General features: G+C 39.1%; 1 protein-coding gene across 7 annotated transcripts in view; it reads left to right on the top strand.

Annotated features, from left to right (window-relative positions):
- RBM33 (RNA binding motif protein 33) overlaps window positions 1-17,922 on the top strand; it is a 102,566-nt gene extending 84,644 nt beyond the window's left edge. For 4 of the 7 annotated variants that reach the window (XM_051812881.1, XM_051812879.1, XM_051812878.1 and 1 more), the window contains 3 exons: window positions 950-1,138; window positions 10,875-10,963; window positions 11,159-17,922. In XM_051812881.1, the coding sequence (XP_051668841.1) occupies window positions 950-1,138; window positions 10,875-10,963; window positions 11,159-11,207 (327 nt within the window). In that variant the 3' untranslated portion in view covers window positions 11,208-17,922. Of the gene's footprint in view, window positions 1-451; window positions 779-949; window positions 1,139-8,948; window positions 9,026-9,405; window positions 9,425-10,874; window positions 10,964-11,158 lie in introns of those variants that run through there. The other 3 variants (XR_007908641.1, XM_051812880.1, XM_051812883.1) reach the window with 3 other exon arrangements.
- The last annotated feature ends 2,639 nt before the right edge of the window (window positions 17,923-20,561 follow it).

Genomic DNA, 20,561 nt, shown 5'->3' with positions numbered 1-20,561 from the left:
ACTGTGCACTGGGAGGAGGCAGGGAAGGGTCAGGGCAGCAGCACCGTGTGCCTTCTCTGCATTTGCAAGCTGGCACATGCCTTGAACATAGCTGGTATTTTGGCCTTTAGTTCTTGGTTTTGGACTGTTGGCCATAATCTTCCTGCTTCATGTAAGGATAAAGTTTCCTTGCTGATGCAGAAGAATGTGAAAAGTTGTTACCCTTCATAGGCTTTCCAAGTGGGAAACTGTGTTGTGTTGACTCAATGTTAAATGTTAAAACTCTGTGTAATGTTTGTTACTCTTGTTTCATTGTTATTTTTCCTCTCTCCAACTGTTCAATATTTAATTTGCAAGAATTAAATCCGTACATTTCCTGCTCCAGAGTATGCTGTGGTGCCAGATCCTACAGGATTTGGGGGAGGGGAGCTTTGAAAAAAGTTGTTTTATTTAGCCATTTCTCCATTCTTAGAACAGACCAAGAGTTAGTAGCAGTACTGGAGGTGCTTGAAGCAGTTTGCTGATCTTGTGAGTACATTAAATTTACCTGTGGGTTGAGAAGAGAAAAAGGAGAGGGATCAACTTGGTTTTGTTGTCCAGACTCAAAATATGGGAGCTGAACACATGCTGCTAGATGTGATCAGTGTTGAAAACTAGGTTATATGCTTTTGTCCGAGACCTTCCACTGCTTAGTTGATCAGTCTGAGCTAGAACTGAGGCTTTTAGCCTGAATGCAATATATATAACTCGATATATTTGCTGCCCTTCTAAAAGAGGTTTGTATAAGCAGTGGATGAATATGTTAATAAGTGGCCTTTCAAATCGGCGAACAGCAACAAACTGTTTAAAATCAGTGTGTACTTTAATCAAGTCTTTAAGTAAATCGCCAACTTTTGTATCATCTGTCAAATGCAGTAAGCAGAATCACTAGGTAAGTAAATCAAAATACTGTTACTTTTGTTGTTGGCAGGTCATTATGCACGGCAGAGGCAGAGGAGTAGCAGGCCAGATGGGCCGAGGACGCTTGATGCCAAATAAACAGAACCTGCGAGTGGTGGAGTGCAAACCTCAGCCCTGTATTGTGTCAGTTGAAGGGCTTTCTTCATCAACTACTGATGTCCAACTGAAAAACCTGCTGATGTCAGTGGGACCCATTCAGGTAGGTCAACCTCGGTTTATCATTTTTGTGCCAAAAGGCTTTCATTCCGGAAAGCTCAGTTAATTCCCTGACACTAAATACAATGCGTGTTTATTGGTAATTTATGTTTGAAGGCACCCCCACCCACACACGCTACACCTGGTAGCAAAGACAGGCACGTGATGATATTGCGGCACGGGAGGCACGGGAGGATTTTGCTAACCATCACATTCCTGCTGCAAAATTCTCCTTCATTTTGGAGTTCCTGTGCTATCTGACATTTTCTTAAACAATACAAACCTGTCTGTTCTGTGAGGTTTTTAAAGCCAGATGACCATATCGAAGCAAATGTATTTTTGGTTGCTATTTGTGTTTATATTGTTGGCTTGCACCTACTCTCTGTTTTGACATTTACCTTTTCCTGTCATCGCAGTCCTGGGGTACAAGCACTTAATGACCACTACCCAGTGGACATTTTATACTGTGTAGCACCATATGCTTTTTCAGAGGAAAACACAGTCTTCTTTGGAGCATTTTATTGATCCTTCATTATTTTAGAAGTTTCTCTTTAGTAGGGGCCTGTGAGCAAGGTTATGACACACACACACTGGTGTATCTGCTGTGCAGCTTCTGTTCGTAAACTGCCTCCTGGAACTGATGTGTCAGTTAAATGACTTACGGAAAGCAGGAGGTTTTCAAAGTAGTGAAGGGCTTAGGAGGCCCTGTCTGATTTATTGTTACTACATTTGAAAATATCAGTCAATGAATAATGAAACACACAGATGAGAATTTTTTTTTTCCCCAGTTTTGAGTGCTCCTTTTGACAGGATCAACATTTTTCAGACAAATACAATGCATGAATTGGAGCCTGTTCTGTGAGACTTCACTATTAGAGGGATCATCTCTCTGTTTCAAAACACACTGCTCTCCTAAAGATGAACACTGTGCCTGACTTCGTCCCAATTTAGTAAACAGAATAATGCTGAATTATTTACATCGTCAATTCAGAGAGGTTTAATTTGTTTGGGAAAGCAAAACTACTCTCACAAAATACTTTGTGCCTTCATGTTCTGTAGTACTCTAGGAAATTACTCAGACAGTTCCAAAGCACATTTATTCCATGTTTACTTGCTAAATCTTGCATGAGAATATTAGAAGGAGATAAATAGAATCCCTGCAAGGAAATACTCGCAGTAGAGAGAAGTTAGTGAGAACGTCCTAAAAAGTTTATTCAGGACTTGCTGTTTCATAGCAGACTCCAAACTCTGGTCTCTCAATTCAATGTTACAGACCACTTTAGAAAGGTGTATTTATAGGAGAAAAAACTATAACTGATTTTCTAGTGGGATTTGATACATACCTGTGCCCTACAGAACTTGCATTCTTGCACCATCATCAACTGTAACTTTGGAAATTATACTTTCTAAATTATCATCTATTTTCACCTTATCAGAGATCTGGAAGTAGTACTTGAAAGAGAAGCTTGAATTTAGCTAATGATGCAGAATGGTTTTATGCTAAATCTACAGTTGAATTTCAAATGTGATGTGTAGAAGGCTAGAAATTTCCTGTCATGTTCGAGACTGAATGATGTTTCACAAATGTGGATGGTGAGATATGCAGGGGAGAAGTGATCCTTTTGTAGGAAGAATATGAGACTGGTTCTACCATATGGCATATTCAGCTTTTGGGTTTTGTTTTTTTATGATGCCGTGAGAAGTGGCACCACAAAAGTGTTAATGCAGTGAATGAGGAAGAGGCAGCAGCAGCTTTTCGTGACTTGGAGGACAAGAACAGAAAACAGAATGATTGAAAACCTGCATTGTTGCTGTTCACAGCAACCATTTTTACACAGATGGTGCTAGATTTTCAAAGAGGTCAACATCCTGAAGTGCATGAGTGGATTTTCTTGTGGCTGTAAATTAATGTTCTAAGTAGCATTTGTACTCAGTGCTGTACAAAATCCCCTGCAACTAAGAATGGTCAGGAGGCTCTGGCAGCAAAGGGATACTCTGCTTGGTTATTTCCTCATTCTTCCTTCAAAATGCATTTCATGTAAGTGGCTTTGCAGCGAGGAGTGCAGGAGTGAGCTGCTGGAGAGAGCCCAGTGGTGAATGGAAGGGCAGGTCGTGGCCACGACCAGAGAAAAGAGATCTTGGGTAGTGCAGAGCTCTGATCTTCTGAGGTGAAGTGTTGCAGCTTGATGAACTGAAATAGGAGGGATTTGGGGAGATGGCTATTGTGCGAAAACAGCAAGGTGAAATTCTAGCTGCTTTTTCAGAAATTAGGCAAGGTGCCCAGGTTTTTAGCTGGTGTTCTGGTGGAGCTGAAGAAATAGTAAGAGGAGGGAATGGTGAGTCAGTTGTGTCTGACTCAGTCTTTAAGGTGTAGAATATCCTATGTTTAGCTGTTGACTATAAACAACAAAATTTTTCTTGATCAACTGAGCTTTTGAGAGAATTTTTCATTTTACTTGTCTTTGGGGGAAATGTGCTTATTTTATGCAGTTGTAAAGGAAATTTAAATCTGAATCAGAACTTAAGGAGTTGTTTTCATGCCTGCATAGTATCTTGAAATGACACATGTCAGCTGTCCAACACCCAAATCCCTGGTTAAAGATTCACAAACTGTAGGTCATACACTTCTAATGTTTAAACAAGCATCTTGCTTGAAAGCGACATCCAAACACAGCTCAGAAATCCAAATATCCCGTGTATCAATTTCTGCTGCAGTCAAGACATAACCATGGGAATGCCTGCACTGAGGCATAGCTCCCAAAGAAGGGGAAGAAATACTTCCCAAGGATCTCTCTGCTCTTTGACAAGAAGAATAGATCATGAGCTCTTGTCCCACCTGGTAGAGGACCTCTGCTTAATCTTCACCTTCCATGCTGGGGCATCTCTAGAGTAATTGATCCCACACCAGCTTCTGTTTCCAACTATCCAGATATTTGTTTTACAGTGTGTTTATCCTGCATGTGTTTTCTTGGTAAGTGAATCCTTGCTGGCATAACAGAAAGTTTTAACTTTTTCCACAAATAAGTCTATAATTTATCAATGAAGTGAACGAGGAGGAAGAGATTACTTTGCTTTTCTGGATACAAAAGTATTGTGGTTTTATTCTCAGCTTTTTCACGTCAGTATCATTCTCAATGTGCAAGTACCTTGTACAAACCTTGGGAAGGGAAGTTAAAAACTTCCCTTGATTTACAATGTTCAGTGCTCCAAGCTTTGCCATCAGCTTGCATTGAGGTGGTGGTTCTGTCAGGGTTTGGGTGTAGCATAAGAGAAGATGGAGGAGACTTGGACTTGAAGCTGGAAATTCACCATTCTTCTCTTCCATACTCTAGAAATGGAGAAAATGATCTTTTCCCACATATAACCTTTGAAATACCCTCTACTGCCTAATCACTGAAGATTCTAATTCTTATCCCTGCTTCACTAAACCTGCTTTGATATTAATATAGGAGAAAAAAATACCACTAAGATTCTCAAGACACTGAATAAAAGAAAATCTTTAGGATTCCAGGAACCTCTCTTTCATCATAGCTCCATTTTACAGCTCCAACATGATGAAATTAGCAGAACAAGTGCCTCCTTTCAGCATACAGTTTGCTGTCAGACTCTTTAGAGAGGGTAAGCTTTCAGAAACAAATAATGTATCTGCAGTAAAACTCGAGTACTGAATCTAAAATAATTACATGTTATAAATAAAATTATGTATTCCAAAGTGGTGGAAAGTACAGGAGATTTCTGAGCACATCACCAAAATGGAGTCTCCTGAGGGCAGTACTGGAGCAGTGACATTCAGTACATATCCATCCAGAACCGTTTGATAAAGCAGATTACTAATAAGTTGCAAAGGTCATGAAAAACAGTGCTTGTATTTTTTTTTTTTTTTAATGCTCTTGAATCTGGGTTTAACATTTATGCTGTCTAAAGAAGCTCGTGTTCAACTAGTTATTGCTACCTTCAGATGAATTGGCTTTTTTCAGGATGGTGGCAGGTAGACTGGACCATTTCCTAGGTCTCCAGGTAATTTGAGTACTGAGGGATAATTCCGTGCAGGTGTTCCATCATCATCTTTAATCATGTTTTCATACATCAAATGGTTGCAAACATAAAACATCAGTGCAAAATCTCAGTATTGCTTTGTGAAGACTTAAGGTAATAAATTCTGATGCTGGAAAAAAAAAAAGAGGAAAAAACTCTGTATACAAAACATTGTATATCAGAGGTGATGAGAATGTTGGAATTGTTGCTGTACTTGTAGTAGTTTACAAACGTGGGTTTTCCTCTGGTTACTTAGCCATTTGTGATCTCAGAAAGGAAAAACAAGTGCAATGCTGATGCGCTTTGCTCTGCTTTCTAAGGGTGACAGTGCTACCTAGTGCTCAGCTGGGGTAAAGGCAGCTCTCTGCCCTGGCGCTGCATTCCGAATTGCTGGATTTGTTTTCAGCTTAAAGAGGTGTCGGTGGAAATGGCAAGCACACGTGGATGCACAGACCCAGAACACGAGGGCTCCTGCAGATCAGCAGGGGGGTTCTCCATGAGGCACAGCACACAAGGTGCACAGGCTGACGTCGTGACCAGTGTGGTCTTTCTGCCTGAGAAAACATTTTCAGCTGTTGCAGAAGCTGTGGGAGAAGATGTGGGCAGTCCTGCTCCAGCCTTGGGGCTGGGGGAACAGGAGAGCAGCTCCAACAAGAGCCTGTCCAGTTCAGCCTTGCTGTAGGGCAGTATGGGAGCTACAGATGTCTTTCTCCTCACCTCCTCTTGCATACAGAGATGGAAAGCTGAGCACTTTTAAGGACAGATAGTAGGAAGTCAAAAGTTGCTGAAAAGCAGGAAGGAGGGACAGAAGATGGAAGAGATCAGTTGCATCAGCTGAGGATGAAATGGATACATTCTGTCTCAGCCTCTGGTAGTGGCTGGGAAGTGATGCTGCCAGGAAAGATGCTTCAGGTGTCAGGAGACTGCAAGGATAATAAAAATGTATCTGCATCTATAAATGAGAGGGAAGAATAAATAGAATCCGATCATTCTGTTTAGGAGGATCACACACTGGAGATGATGTTGGTTAGGAAAGTTAACACTTTTTTTGGATAGATGTTATTTAGCAGCTTCATATGGACTGCACTCCTAATGCCAAACTCACTTTGGTACTTATGGCTGTCCCACTGTTTGTCTCATGGCTCTGGGTTTTGCAATGAAGCTTTATTAATGTGCTGCCAAAATCATACCAGCTATTTCAATATTGTACAATGTGGATTTAATTACAGAGTGTGTAAAGGAGAAATTTCAGTGCAGTGTAGATCTGCAGGCCTAAAGAAATCCCTGCAGAGGGTCCTTTTATGATATTCATACTTCAGTCACTGGTAATAGTTCAGTTGCAGAAAAAGCCAGAGCTGCTGATTATTTTTTAAGTTGTTGAATTAATTAGTATGTTTTAAAACAGTTTACAGGCAAACTCTCAATCACAGGTATGAGTGATTATGAAATACTGGTTTTTGCTACATTTTCCATTCAACCCAAGATCTACATCTTCCTATAGTGGTTTCTAAGGAAGCAGAAAAAGGAGACAGTCAAGATTGGCATGAGCTCTGTGCTGCCTAAATCCCTTCCATATAAGATACTCTTCTTCATCCCAAACTAGTTTTTTATTTTTAATGCTGGGAATATGTCAGAATCTAATCTCTGTTCTCCAGAGTCAAATGGAAACCTGCCCAGAATATCTCTGATCTCAGGTTGCTATCAGGAAGTGCTTGCACAGTAGATCTGTACATCCAAATCTGTAAAGTAACCAGTCATTTGAAATCCCTTGGAAGTTATTGTATGTATTGTCAATCCTTTACAGTTGAGTGGATCCAGGAAGGGGTTTTCATCCTCTGGTGAACATCTGAGTAGGTCAACTTAAAGAGAAGATGTGAATGAAGTTGTTTTCTCAGAACTGTGACATTTGGGAGGAGTGTGATATTTCAGTTTAGGAATTCATGATAGAAGGAGATTCTAGTGGAGCACAATGTGGCAACAAGGAAGTCTCCTGTGGAGGAAAAGTGAGTGTCTTCCCATTAAAGGAGAAGTCAAGTGATAATGGGTAGAACCTGCTGGTATCCAGAGGCTGCCTGGCTGGTTGTTCCCTGCCTCCCCTGACTGACCTTTCAAAATCTTTAGGTCACAGAATAATACCCAACTCAGATCATATACCCAAACAAACATAAAGTGATTCTGCATCATTTTTGCTACCATAGTTTGAGTACAGCGAAGGCTGAGAATTTGTATTAAAACAACTTAAATTAAAATTTTTCAGACAGTTTCCAAATGCAGAAATAGTGTTTGTGTACTCTTAGTTTATCCTTTGTTTTACAGTCTTTAACTCTGGTCTTAAGTATAGGCATGTGTAACTACAGCAGTTGAGAAGATACTGATGCTAGAAGTTACTGCCTTACCCTGGGCTGAGTAGTGGGTAATGTTTGGGCAGTTCAGTGAAGCATCAGATAGGTTATTTTTTGGTTTCCATAGTTGTCTGTATTGACCAGTGAAACTAAATCTGATAAAGATGTTTTTCAGAGACTTATCCAAGAATGGATGCCTCATTGCCAAAGCATTTGAATATTAAAATGCATTTAGTGTTTTGCCTTTCTTTTTTTTTTTTTTTTGCTTTGGAAAATAAGGCAGTAATACAGTGTAAGAACATAGTACCCAAACTAGTCAGTCAATAAACTTATTAATTCATAAGAAAGTATAAATAAGTTATCTATAATAATATTTAGATACTTTGCCTAATTTTGTTAATGAGTCTATACTGTACCAGAATGTCTTCCTCTAGTCAAATTTTTATATGCTAATTAATGAGAAGCTTTTCAATAATTTATTATCATGATTGTATAAAGTGCAAAATCAAATTTTGCTTTTGTGCATCTCAAGAATATTAATGCAATAATAGCTCAGTTCTTGTGGGAAAAGTCACCAAACACAGCTTCACTTTCTTCAGTTGATCACAACAGGACTCTGGAGCATAAAAGCTTTGGGAAAATCTGCTGTGGTGGTTGAGGGAGACCTGATGCTGTGGTGAGGATTAGTTGGCAGCCGGAGGGCTGGAGGTGGTTCTGGAGAGGGGAGAGAAGCAGGTGACAGCAGAACATGCAGGGTGCAGCTGGAAAGATAAGTCCATGGGTTCTTTTGCAGCTCTTCTTTTCCAGCTGTTCACTGAAATATTCATCCTTTCAGTGATTCAAACAGGTTTTTCTCATATTAAAAGCGTCAACTTCTTTTTAACTGCAATTCAGAGATACTTTTTTTTTTGTCAACTCTTACAGGTCTGTTGTTTCCAAATCTTATTTAAAGGCTTTTCTAACCAGAAAAGTGGTGTCGGGAAGATGTGTGTTAGATACAGTTCTTTAAACCATAAAAAAGTGAGATCAGTAAGGGAGGAGAACACAAACTTCAGCACCTCTGTCACCCACTCCAGCAGATAATCTCCAAGAGAAATGAGCTTTATCCAGGGTCTTTCACTGGTGCTTCCTGCAGCCTGACTGTATTCTTGCTGGTAAAATGTGCTTAACTGTGTGAAGAGCTTTCTGATTAAAAAAAAAAAGTTATCTGCCAAGTGGTATTTTTTAAAGCTAAATCCCATTTCTACCATCTCAGAAACTGAGAAGTTGCAGTGACTTAGCTAAACCTTTTCATCATAGCAGCTTTCCAAAAACTATACTATGCAAATTAACCTGCTGGTGCTTTTTAGATTTGCTGAATCCTTTAACTTTTACTCAGCTTTCACTTTGAAATCACAGGAGTGATGGAAATATTAAACATCTGTGATTTTCCTGCAGAGAGGGAAGTTCCCTGTCAATTACAAGAAGGTGCAAGGTAGCTACGCCAAAATTAATTACTTCAGAATCACGGATAGGTAAGTTATAGAAAGTGGCTAAGCTGAATTGTCAGGGTTAGATACAAAGAAATATGACTTATCAGGTACCATGGCTCTTGTTAATTAAGTATCTTACCAAGAGAGTCTTACCTGTTCAAAAAAGATAGAAATAGGCAATTTTAATAGCAAATTTCATCTAGGCATTTGACATCTTGCTTAAAATGCTGCATTAGATTGAATGAACAGGGAACACATTAGTTGGAGTAAAAATTCTTTCACTGAGAGGTCTTAAAGTATGTCACCCTTAAAATGTGTCAACAAGTGGGGTTGTATGTTGTTTCCCAATCAATAATTGTTTGTCTGAAGATCTGTGGTACTTTTTTAGCAATCTAGATGATGATGATACAGAATTTTTGCAGGTAAAGTTCAAAATCCTGGAGACTGACCATCAGTGCTGGAATCATCCAAATTGGGGGATGCTGCTGAGTTCCAGGCAAGATGCAGGAGCAGAGAATTAGGTTCATACCTAACCATCAAGAGGTTATGATATAGAAAAGTTTCAAGGTGCCTGTATACATGCATTTATGTGTGTGTCCATATATAAATTTATATAAAACTCAGCATAAAACTGTATTGACTTTATGTAGAAGCTCACGCACAGAAAAGTCAAATGTTAGTAGTTCTTTATTCTGCATCCAAAGCCGTAAGAACAACTGAAAGCTGAATCAGAACAATTGTCTTTAATGGGCCACAGCATAGGCCATTAAACATCCAAAATGTTCTGTGACATACTGAAATCACTGTGGCATGGAACTTTGAAATTACTATTGAAGCCTTCAGATGTGTTTTAACCAAGTTACTGTGAAATCTCTGTGGCCTGTGTTCACAGGCAGTGGGATTTGAGGATCACAGTTTTTCCATCCTGAGTATTCTGTGATGCTGAATATTTGCTGGATGTTCTCATTGGTTGTTGGGTGTGTACCTACTTGATGTGTTAAGCTTCATCTTCTCGAATTTCCGAAGTGTCTTTTTGAAAATTACTCTAACTAAAGTGCTAACTCAAAGCATCAACTTTAATCTTAGTAAGTGTGATAACTTCTTATTACCAAGGCTACAGGACTGCTCTCTGGAATCATCTTGACCCAGAGTTCCTGCTGCAGCAGGGGGGAGCAGGGACATGAGTTCTCCCCAGCCCTCACTGAGGTGTGCTGTAGTTTTGGAGACGTCAGTACTACATATGGGGTTTTGTCACAGAGCATTGTGAAATGCTGCTCTCATAGCATGAGAAGCACATATCAGATGGACTTGCCTGGGTAGATGTGTGTTCCATGATTTCCCTCTACTAGGAGGACTTGGAAGTGGTGACCTAATCCATTTGATTGGGGTTTTGTGGTGGTGTCTGTCAAAAGCTGTCCACTTATTTTGTTAAAACAGTGTGAGGATAATGCAGTCGAGAGATCAAAACCTACCACTTTTTCCTGTTTCTGCCCTGTTTAACGCATGGAAAGCCCTGATCCTTTAGCATACATCAGGTAAATGACTCCAGGTGCTTGTGTGGGAAGTTGAGCTCTGACCAGTTAGCATTTCTGACTTGGTGGGAGTTTGGCTCTGGGGTTTGGTTCATCTGTATAGATTGAATGAAGAGCTGTCACCTTTGCATAATGAGTGATAGATTGGGTTTTGCAGTTGGTACAGTTCCTTAATGCACCAACTCAAAGACTTTCAGCTGGGGTTCTGACTGCAGTCTCAGAAGTCTCTTTCCATTCCGTGGGCACCAGTAAAAGAATTGAAATATGTTTCTGAAAAAAAGAAATATGGCAAAATTTCAGTTGGTTTGGTGCAAAATAAGTGGTTATCTTATTATCTTTTTGGGGTTTTGTCTCTGCAGAGTTTACAGATGCTTCCTCAACAACGGAAAGCCATAGCAAAATTTAAGGAGCCAGCACATGCTTTAGCATTTCAACAGAAATTCCACAGGTAAATAATTAAGCACTGCTGCCGCCTCAGTTCCTTCCCTCCCTTCAAAAGATAAAATCAGTCTCCTCTGCTCAATGTTTCATCTCAATATTGCATCTATTTATTAGTGACCTTCAGAGAAACCTCCTTGCCTGTTCTCCACTCCCAGAATCAGTTTGAGTACTGTGTTTTTAACTTTCTTTAACCTTTTAACAGGCACATGATAGATCTGTCCCACATAAATGTGGCACTGATTGTTGAGTGATGTCTGCTGAGAGAAGCCCCGGCACTCACTGAGCTGTTCTGTGGAGCTACATGAGACACAGTGGCAAAACCATCGGGTTGTGAAACCTTTCAACTTAGTCTTTGGTTGCTCTGCTGAACTACAGAAAGCACGGAGATGTCCTCCAGAAGAGATGGGTTTGAGAGGATCTGCAAAGGTGGAATTTCTGTTCGGTTTCATCACATTCTGTTGTAACCACATGGAGTTAGAGATTAATTTTTTTTTCAAAATGCTTTCAATGCATGTAGACACTGTTCTTCAAGATCCTACTGTGTGACCACAGTGACTTGAGAGAGAACGTTTACAGCGAAAGATTAAAAAACTTTCTTCATAGCAAAGAATATTTGATAATGGTTGCTCTTATCTTCACTGCAAGGTATTTGAATGAAAACTCATTTTTCTAAACAAAACACATTAGTTGCATTGTATATCTGAGAGCACAGAAGGTATTGCTGCATAGATTTGAACGTGGTCTGTTTCATGAATAGCAGTTTGCCGAGAAGCTTTGGAGGTGACACTGGAAAACTGTAGTTTCGATCTCTGTAAATAAGTCTGTCTTTGCATTTTTCTATTCCAACATAGACTTCCATCTTCTCTTTCCAAATCCAGTTATTCCATAAAACCCTGTGTAGGAATTACACTGCTGTATTTTCCCTTGGTTTTTAAAAACAGGGATCTTCACCCTTCAGCATCGTGGGGCAGTGAACTCCAGGTTGTAATTAGGTTGTTTTGAATAACAAGGAAAAAGAAGTATTTGGTGGGTCACTCCAAAAATGTTACACAGGAGGAGTGGTGCATTCCTGATAGTTCTTTTGGGCTAGTGTTGCCTTATGCTTTATTTTGATTAGTTTTTTTCTTTGAGATTTATTTTGTGATTGATGCTGAACCATAAGAAACCCGTAACTGAAAGGACTTGTTTTGATGTGTTGTTCCCGATACATATAGGACTGTAAGGACATTGTAAATATCTGATGAACATGTCAGATCCCAAAAATTCTTTGCAAACATTAAGAAGCTTTTATTTTACTCAAAGTGAAATTCATAACATTTCCTTTTGGTTAGAACCATCTAGATGGTGTTGCCAAAGGAACAATTTTTTCAGTTACTTATGAATAAACTTATTAAAATGTCATCTTTATATTGGATTCCAGTTTTTATGAACATTTCCTTAGTTTTTAGACCATGAGCTTTTGCTTCATGCTTTATTTTAAGAATACTCTTAAGCACTCCACCTACTATTTGAAGGGGGGGCACTTACAGAAACCTTGTAGGCTTGTTACCTGAGTGACCACAGAAGAGCACTATTGGTATGTAATGAAAGAGCTATGAATGGGGTCCAAAATAGGTGTGCCAAGTGGAAAAGTTTGAGCTAAGCAAATTTATAGTACCGTAGATTTTAATTTTTTTAGAATTTTTTTTTGAGTTAGTGGTAACGAAATCACAAATGCCTGATTGGCTTTCTTACACTTTTGGTCCAGATTTTCAATTAAGTATAAGTTACCAAAAATTGAATAAGTATTGTCGAAAGTCTTCTAGGTAAACCTGCTCTCTGTTCATTGTAATAACGTGGTGCTGGGGAAAACAATTGAGAGAATACCCTAAGTCCGTTTACATTTAATAACGAGACACAGTAATACGATGGGAATTTTTTCATGGAAGTGAGGTCTACACCCACCTGCATCGTTCCCCATTTATGCATAATGCTTAATAACAGCCAACACAGCTACTATACATAAAGTGCTGTTAGTGCTTCAGGGTAGACACAAGCCCAGGAGAGAGCATGAGCTGCAGGCAGGAAGTGCCCGGTGGGACCCGATCCTGAAGACCTGCAAGCCCCAAGCTGTTTAACTCCTCACACCGTCAGCTCTAGGACCCTACACTGCCTCCCCAGGTTATGTAATTTTTATTCTTAAGAAGTAAATGCTTTTCTTTAAAACAAGTCATTAAACAGTTACACTGTTAGGGAACAGCTTCTCTGCAATGAGAAGAATGGGAAGACATCTCGAAGTGGAGTGATAGTAGTGCGTGCCTGAAAATCTGGGTTAGATGCCAATGTCAGACAGGCCAGCAGCTGAGTTCAGCAGTAGGAACATCTGCAGTTGATCAGCTGTCCTGTCAGAAGCAAATGTTATTGGGGTTAGAGGGTTTCTTGGAGCCTAAGAATATGGGTTTGATTCAAAAGTCAAAGAAGTTTGGAGAAACGCTCCTGCTTTGGGTTTTGAATCCATCCCAAAGAGGTTGAGGTTCAGCCAACTTAAGTTTTAAAAATTTTTATTCAGTGGGGTTTTATATTTTTTTTAATTCTTTTTTTGAGACAAATGTGTGGCTTTGGAATAAAGACATGAAATGGCCTCAGATCTATTTAAATGTAGGAGTGACGTAAGCAATGCCTGTTTAATGACTAGATGCATCCTCTTTAACAGCAGTTGCAGTAGATTACTGCTTGTGCATAGGCAGGGTATGGGTGGATTGCTGGGGTTTGATTTAGCTGCTTACTGCAGTACCTGGATATTTACTGTATGTAAACATACTATATGTATGTATGTCTATATTTGTTCTGTTATACACATACATACATACTCACACCCTCTGCTGTCACCGTGTCTCTCTAAAATCTTAAAAAAACTTAGTAGCAAAAGTAGCAATTAGGTGAGTCATTTGTTAAAATGTTTGTGTTCTCTTAGTTCTCAAATCCTAAGTTAAAACTGGATCTCTTGGCATTGATCAGTTTGGATGATACAGCTCTTTTAGATCCATTTGTTGTCTCCTCCCAAAAAAACCCCAAAGGAAGTAGAGGTAAAGCTAGACAGAAGTGTTCTTGCCATGTTCTCTTCCAGCACATAGATAAATCTGAGCATCTTAAGTTAACTTTCTTGGAAGATCTGTTGCAACCATTATCTTGTTCTTTCTTTATCATGAACTCACAATATGATGCAAAATGGAAAGAAAAATAGGCATTTAATGTAGTATGTAAATATTGACCTTTTAAAATTAAAATGTTACTCAAAGTGCTTACAGTCAACCACATCTTAGCTATTTGTTAGTTTTTTTGTGTTGTCTTATCCAAGTTTAATGGATACAGTTCCATAAATGTTGATGTGTTTTTGTGTATATCTTCAAATTTTTATAAAGATGATAGTAAGTCAATACATATATCCTGATCTGTGTATTATTTGTTCAGTTTTTATTAGCATAATTTTATAATTATTTTAATAGGCAACTCCAATAGGTGGTTATATGAAGCCGGTTTGTTTTTTTCCCCAAATTATTTTGTTTCCATCTTATAGCACTGGAAAATTCACTTTATAACTAACCATATTTTGCCTTGACTAAAAGATTGGATTACCCATATGATCTGTGGTATATTAGTAGAATGTTCTACTTCTGTTTTATTAAAAAAAAAACCTAAGACAACTCTGTCCTTTAACTTTTGAGGGGAAATACAGTGCACTGTCAGACCAAGGCCTGGGGTTTGTAGGTTTGTTCCATTGTGCTGTACAGGTACAAATTAGGTCTGTCGTGTAATGTTGTTCTCAAAAGTTTGGGATATTTTGGTTTTGCACGTAATTCTGGTTGGTCATGTGGCACGTTCATCTCAATATTGGCAACTGGTGAGGCACATGTGCTGTGTGATGGAAGGATGGCAGTGTTGGAAACGCTCGGGGTCGATGGTGCTGGGCAGGAAGAGGAGGAGGAGGAGGAGGAGGAGGGCAGGTCTGTAGCACCTTCATAGCCAGGGAAGCTGCCACGCAAATATTCATCTCTGAGCAGTGGCAGAGAATAAATTTAGGCAGGGATACTGCACATGTATCTCCAGGATGACTTTGGGATAGAAGGGTAAATATGAGCACCCACTCTGTATGATATTTTCAGATGCCTGGTTTATTCCCCTAGTTTAAATCTGGATTCACTTTGGATTTCCAAATTTCTGTAAGAAAGTCCTTCTAGCCATTAAATGCCAAGCAGGCTGAGCCTTTTAATTTTTCCGTGTTAGGTTTTCACTGGAAGGATATAGATGAGAATTAAAGGTTATTTCAGAATAACCTTGGGGGGTGGTATCTTCAAGTTTTTTCTTAGCATTAGCTATTTGGTATAAGAAAAAATCTTTTACTTGGTGCTGAATTTTTTTATCTTTTTTTAAAATATGGTACCCTTTGTCTGTTTATCTTGAAATTATGCAGTTTTCCTGGAAGCTGCTGTAGGCACTTCCTGTCACTACACACAGTAACTGCATGTCTGTATGTGTGTGTGGGTGTGTTGCCCTTGTAGCTGGGGCAAGAGGGTGGGTGGGACACTGAGGGGTTTCTTTTTTTGAGTTTTTTTTTGTTTTGGTTTGGTTTGGGTTTTTTTTGTCTTGTCTACTTGAGAGATACCCTAGATTTGTTCTCTGGCATAGTATTGTGTTGTGCTTGTCCTTCCTGTAGTACTGTGTCTGTGATACTCGAGTCATGATACTCGAAAATAGAAATCTGGCTCCACCTGTTTGCTGTCAAAAACACATTTTTGTTCAGAGACACGCAAAACCTTTCTTTTTAAATGCATTTTTTTTGTGCTTTTATTTTTTTTTTTTTTTTTAGCAGCATGTTCGATGAGAAATTAAATGTAAAGGAAACAAATCCTGAACGGATTGCAGAAAGTTAGCTATGTTATAAAGGTCATTTAGGGTAACATAGGGCTTTTGTTTCAATGTTACCTTAAATCATGCCTTATCCTCTAATTAATTCATAAACATAATACTTGAAAGTATTTTACCTTCAATTAGTATCAAATCCTAAGGATTTTCTGTAAGGTTTTTTTGTAACCTGGTTTTTAATCGTGGAGATGACTTATTATCCACATGAGCACAGGGTCTTGTGTACAAAAACAGATTCATATTGGATCCCTGCGTATGCCAACTTCTGGTATAATATGGTTGGGAAGGATCATTTTGGTCTTTATAATGCTGCTTTTGGCAGGATTGGGGTTTTTAATTTAAAAAAAAAAAAGAAAACAAAACTCTCCATTTTCTACTTCTCTGCATATGTTGGTGGAAAGTGTGGTCCTTTTTGCACTAAAGAAAACCTCAAGGGGAAAGTTAATCGCATGGGGTCTTTTAGGGGCCTGTGTTGCTCTCTCCTTTCTTGGTTGGATGCACTGATTTTTCTAACTAACTGGAAATGGGCTTTATACAAACACTTTTTCAACAGGTTACATGGCTTTTAGTAATGTAACAGCACTTGGGTTAAGTGATTTTTACCATCTAAATTTTAAACAATATTACAGATTACAAATATTTTTGTAAAAGAATCTATGTACAGTTACATGTAGCTGTATTGCAATGTGTGTAGTCACTTGGAAGATCAGTTTCAAACACTGCTGTATTAATGTTATGTTTGTTCAGGATTTTCTTTGTGTGCATCTAATGGTTTTTAATAAGCACTGTATTTTTTTCCTAGTGTCCCTCGGGCTGAGTTTGGAAACCCTTAGAGTTTTACTTCTTTTTCTAGAATAACAAAACCATTTGTTTGCAGGTTTTCTTTTTCAGATGATGAAGCGTCTTTCAGCAGTTTAACTTCTAATGGACAGAGATTTTCACTTACAGCAAAGACAAGATGCTAACACTCATTTATTCACAGCTGATCTTCTGTACCTTTGCATACAATTTTATTGATAAAAGTTCCCTTGGAATAAGTCAACTTTCTTTTTTCCTGTGGTACCCTTTGCCTCTACCCTATACTTTACTTCATTTCCATCTCATTTGCCCCCATTTTTCCATTCCTTCAAGGATATTTGTATCCTTGTTCTGTTCCTGCTCTTTTCACTCTGTTCATCTCTCTGGATGTTTTCCTGCCCAAGTGCATTGCATTCGATCTTTCGCTCTCTTTTCTATTCTTTCAGTGCTTTTAGTGTTCCTGAAGCCTAGATCTCCTACCCTGAAAGCCCATCATTCTGTACTTTCCTTTCCAGACTTTGGTGTAGGTTGAGGTTGCTTTTGTACAGGTATCACATCTTAGGAGATGCTGCCCATCCCAAAGCCTTGGAGAAGCATCACTTAACAGTTTTGCTTTGCAGTTTTACCCGTGTTGGAGAATTTAAACATGTTGTTTACATGCTTTAGCATTTGTGACAAGCCAGGGCAACAGGATTAACAACTCTTTCATCCTTTTCACTTTTCCAGGAGTTCTGTTCTTGAATTCAGTGATAGTAATAGCACTTTTTCTTATTGCCACGTAGAAATGCGAACACTGTCGACACGATTCTACCTCCTATTACTATTACTGAATGTGATCCTTCCTAACCTGTAAAGTCTTAAGCAGCGTGTATATATTTGGGTGTTTTGAGAATAATTTCAAATGTACTGCTCTAATCTGGATTGCAGAGCTTGTTTATTGGCAGTTCAGGATATAAGTTCAGCAGCCCGACTCTATCATACTGACTCCACTGGGAGTGCGTCTGCCTCATGTTTTCTACGGCATCATCTGCACAAGGTGTTGACTGCTAATTTCTTGAGTGTAATACTGAACTTTACCAAATCCTCCATTTGCATAAGAGATCTTTCTGTCGTACCTATTTCAATGAATGTAAAAATGGAAACACAAAGATGATCTCGTGTACAAGCTTTTTTTTTTTACGTGTAATTCCATGTTTAAAATGTGAACATGTAAATATGTTTATTGTACCTAAAATATGTCAATAAAACTTGATTTTTATAAGTTCATACGTTGTCGCTCGGTGTACAGCTTGAACTTAAAACTTCTAGAAAATGGCTTTATATACCAGATTATTTTACCATTTTTATTATGGTAGCATCTCTCAGCCTCTACTTTTACATCACCATCATAGCATGGGGTTCTTCCACAGCTGTGCAAAGGATGGAAATGAAAGTGGTTGAGGATAAGTGATGGTAAAAGGGACTTGTGCTTGTGTGCCTAGTTCAAAGGGTCTGGAGCCTAAGAAGAATCTTGTAACATACATATAGGAGAAAAGCTAGTCAGTGTAAAAGGTTTTCTTGTGCTTTTTAACCATACTGACATGTGTAATAAAAGATCTCTACTTTCAAATATTGCCTATCTTAATTTATAACCTAAAGAGAGGCCCTTGGCAAGCTCAATTTGGTCACCATCAATTATTTTCTGAACACATTATATCAACATAAATGGAGGCTAATTCCACTGGGCTATTGTGTCTCAAGAAAAGAGGTCAGAATCAACTGTCTTGCACTTGGTAGGGGTTTTAAGTAGTTTTCTAAAAGTATTCACAAAGTTAAATGTAAAAAATCCCAGTGTCGTCCTGGTGTCACTGGAAGTGGCACCTGTGATCCAGCATACATGTTTCCAGGGAAGCATTACTAACATGGCACATCATTTCTGGGGATAGATGTCAAGAGAACATCATTACCTGGTCTTTAGAAGTTAAAATATCCTGCTGATGAACTTGTCATTTTGGAAGGTTGCAGGATTCCTGCAGGGATGCACTTTGAGAACTGGAAGGCGGACAACTGCAAAGAGATGGAGGAAATCAATGGGGCTAAAAACTAGTTATTGAAGGGATGGAAAGGGAGTGACCAAAGGAGGTACAAATAAACCTTTAAAATCAAATATTGAGATGCCTAGTGGAGTGCTTCAAAAATTGGTCTTCATTGGCCTTAATTAATTTGTAATGATTTGGGCAGGAAGAGTTGGCTGTGCTCACCAAAGCGTGATGGGAGACAGATGAGGGAGGGCTCAGAAAAGAAGTAGGGTTGGAGTATCTCAGAGGAATTGGATGAACTAGAGAATTAGAATAAGAGAGATAAGATTAAATTTAATCTTGCAAAGTGCAAGAGCATGCACTCTGGTATTAATAAATAAGGATTTTTGTTGTAAGAGACACTGGGAAAAGAGGGAGAGCAGTGAATTAGTTTCAGATACCTGATCTGCAGATGTGGTGATCTAAGAGAAAAAGGACAACTGCCTTTTCTGGCTGGATGCATGAGGCCCTTCCAGAATTGAGTTATTAGCATGTGTATGTGTAGTATGAAGATTTAGTGCTGGACTTCAAATTAGCAACCCAATCAACCACCTCCCTACAGCCCTAAGAGGAAACACCCTGTGAATATTTATTTTGCGAAGGTTTTTTGAATGGTTCAGCTATCGAAGATTTTCTCTGCTTTTGCTCTACACATTCAGCCTTTCAAAGACCAGGGCTTAAGCTACAGAAAACATCCTTAGTTGGGTCAATGAGAATTGACTGGTCACACGGTGCCACTGCTCCTTGGTTTCAGATGTCAATTCTGGTAACTGCTGAATATACATTAAATATTTTCACCCATCCATGCTGCTCTGGAAAGATCCCAGGGGAAGGTGTGCCTTCAACTAGTGAAAAATTAAAGATGCTGACCGGTAAAATCGTTCCATGGAGATGTGGTCAGCACTGGGGATGCTTTGGAGAGGACTTGGGAGTTAAGCATTTCTATTTCTTGTGGCTCTAGTCCAGTATTCCACTGATTGTTACCTAATTAACAACCTTTTCATTAAATTACTGCTGAGAGGATTCTGCTTCCATAAGAAGGATTTTAAGACAGCACGAGGATGGACTGAATAGCCCCACAGCCTTTTCCAATCCTGTTTTCCTGGGTCTTAAACAAATTAGGCTGTGTCTTCTGAAACTGTGGTATTCCTGTACAGCATCACACAGTCTTTACTGGCAAAAGCCAGTAAAAACAGAGGGAGGGGGTTTGGGAGGCTTTTTTCTTCATTTATCTGTGCAGTGAGTCAGGTGCCTTCCACAGTCTTAGTTAATGTGGATCCCACACTGCAGGACTTGAGAAGTGGGGAAATAGCTAAAAGCTTCAAAGAAAAAACGTGGAAGCCACCTGTTTCATTTGTTTTGATAAGGCTCAAAAGGTGTTCAGGGGGTGCTCATATAGCCCTCATTGCAGAGGAGAGCAGGGGTCTTCAAGCTGATTTTTCCAATACCCATCACAGGAATTTGGGGAACTTTCTCAAATATGCAGTGTCTGTTTAGTGCTGCACAGAACTAAATGGTCCTGAGTCAGGTACTCATGAACATAGGCTGCTCTGGGTAATATTTATGTTAGTAGTGGTGGCTGGCTTTGAGTATTTTGCATGCAAGCAAAATCCAGCTCACTAGCAGGGTCTGATTGTTAAAAGATTATTATATCTCCCTGAAATTTAACACTTTAAAAGAACTTGATAATAAATCAAATTACGAATAACACTCTGAACCCTCATCTGAATCCTTCCTGCTTTGTGCTTAGGTCTTCAGTAAAACAGAAGTGCTGCTGTGAATTTGCTCCAGGATGGATTTAAGATTTCTCTGCAGATCAGTGGCCCTGATACCAATCTGTTCCTTGTC

This window comes from Manacus candei, unplaced genomic scaffold, assembly GCF_025592945.1.
Source record: "Manacus candei isolate 608988 ecotype Guabito, Panama unplaced genomic scaffold, ASM2559294v1 h1tg000089l, whole genome shotgun sequence".
In the NCBI taxonomy this organism is placed as follows: Eukaryota; Metazoa; Chordata; class Aves; order Passeriformes; family Pipridae; genus Manacus; species Manacus candei.
This window is presented reverse-complemented; position numbering and strand designations above follow the sequence as displayed.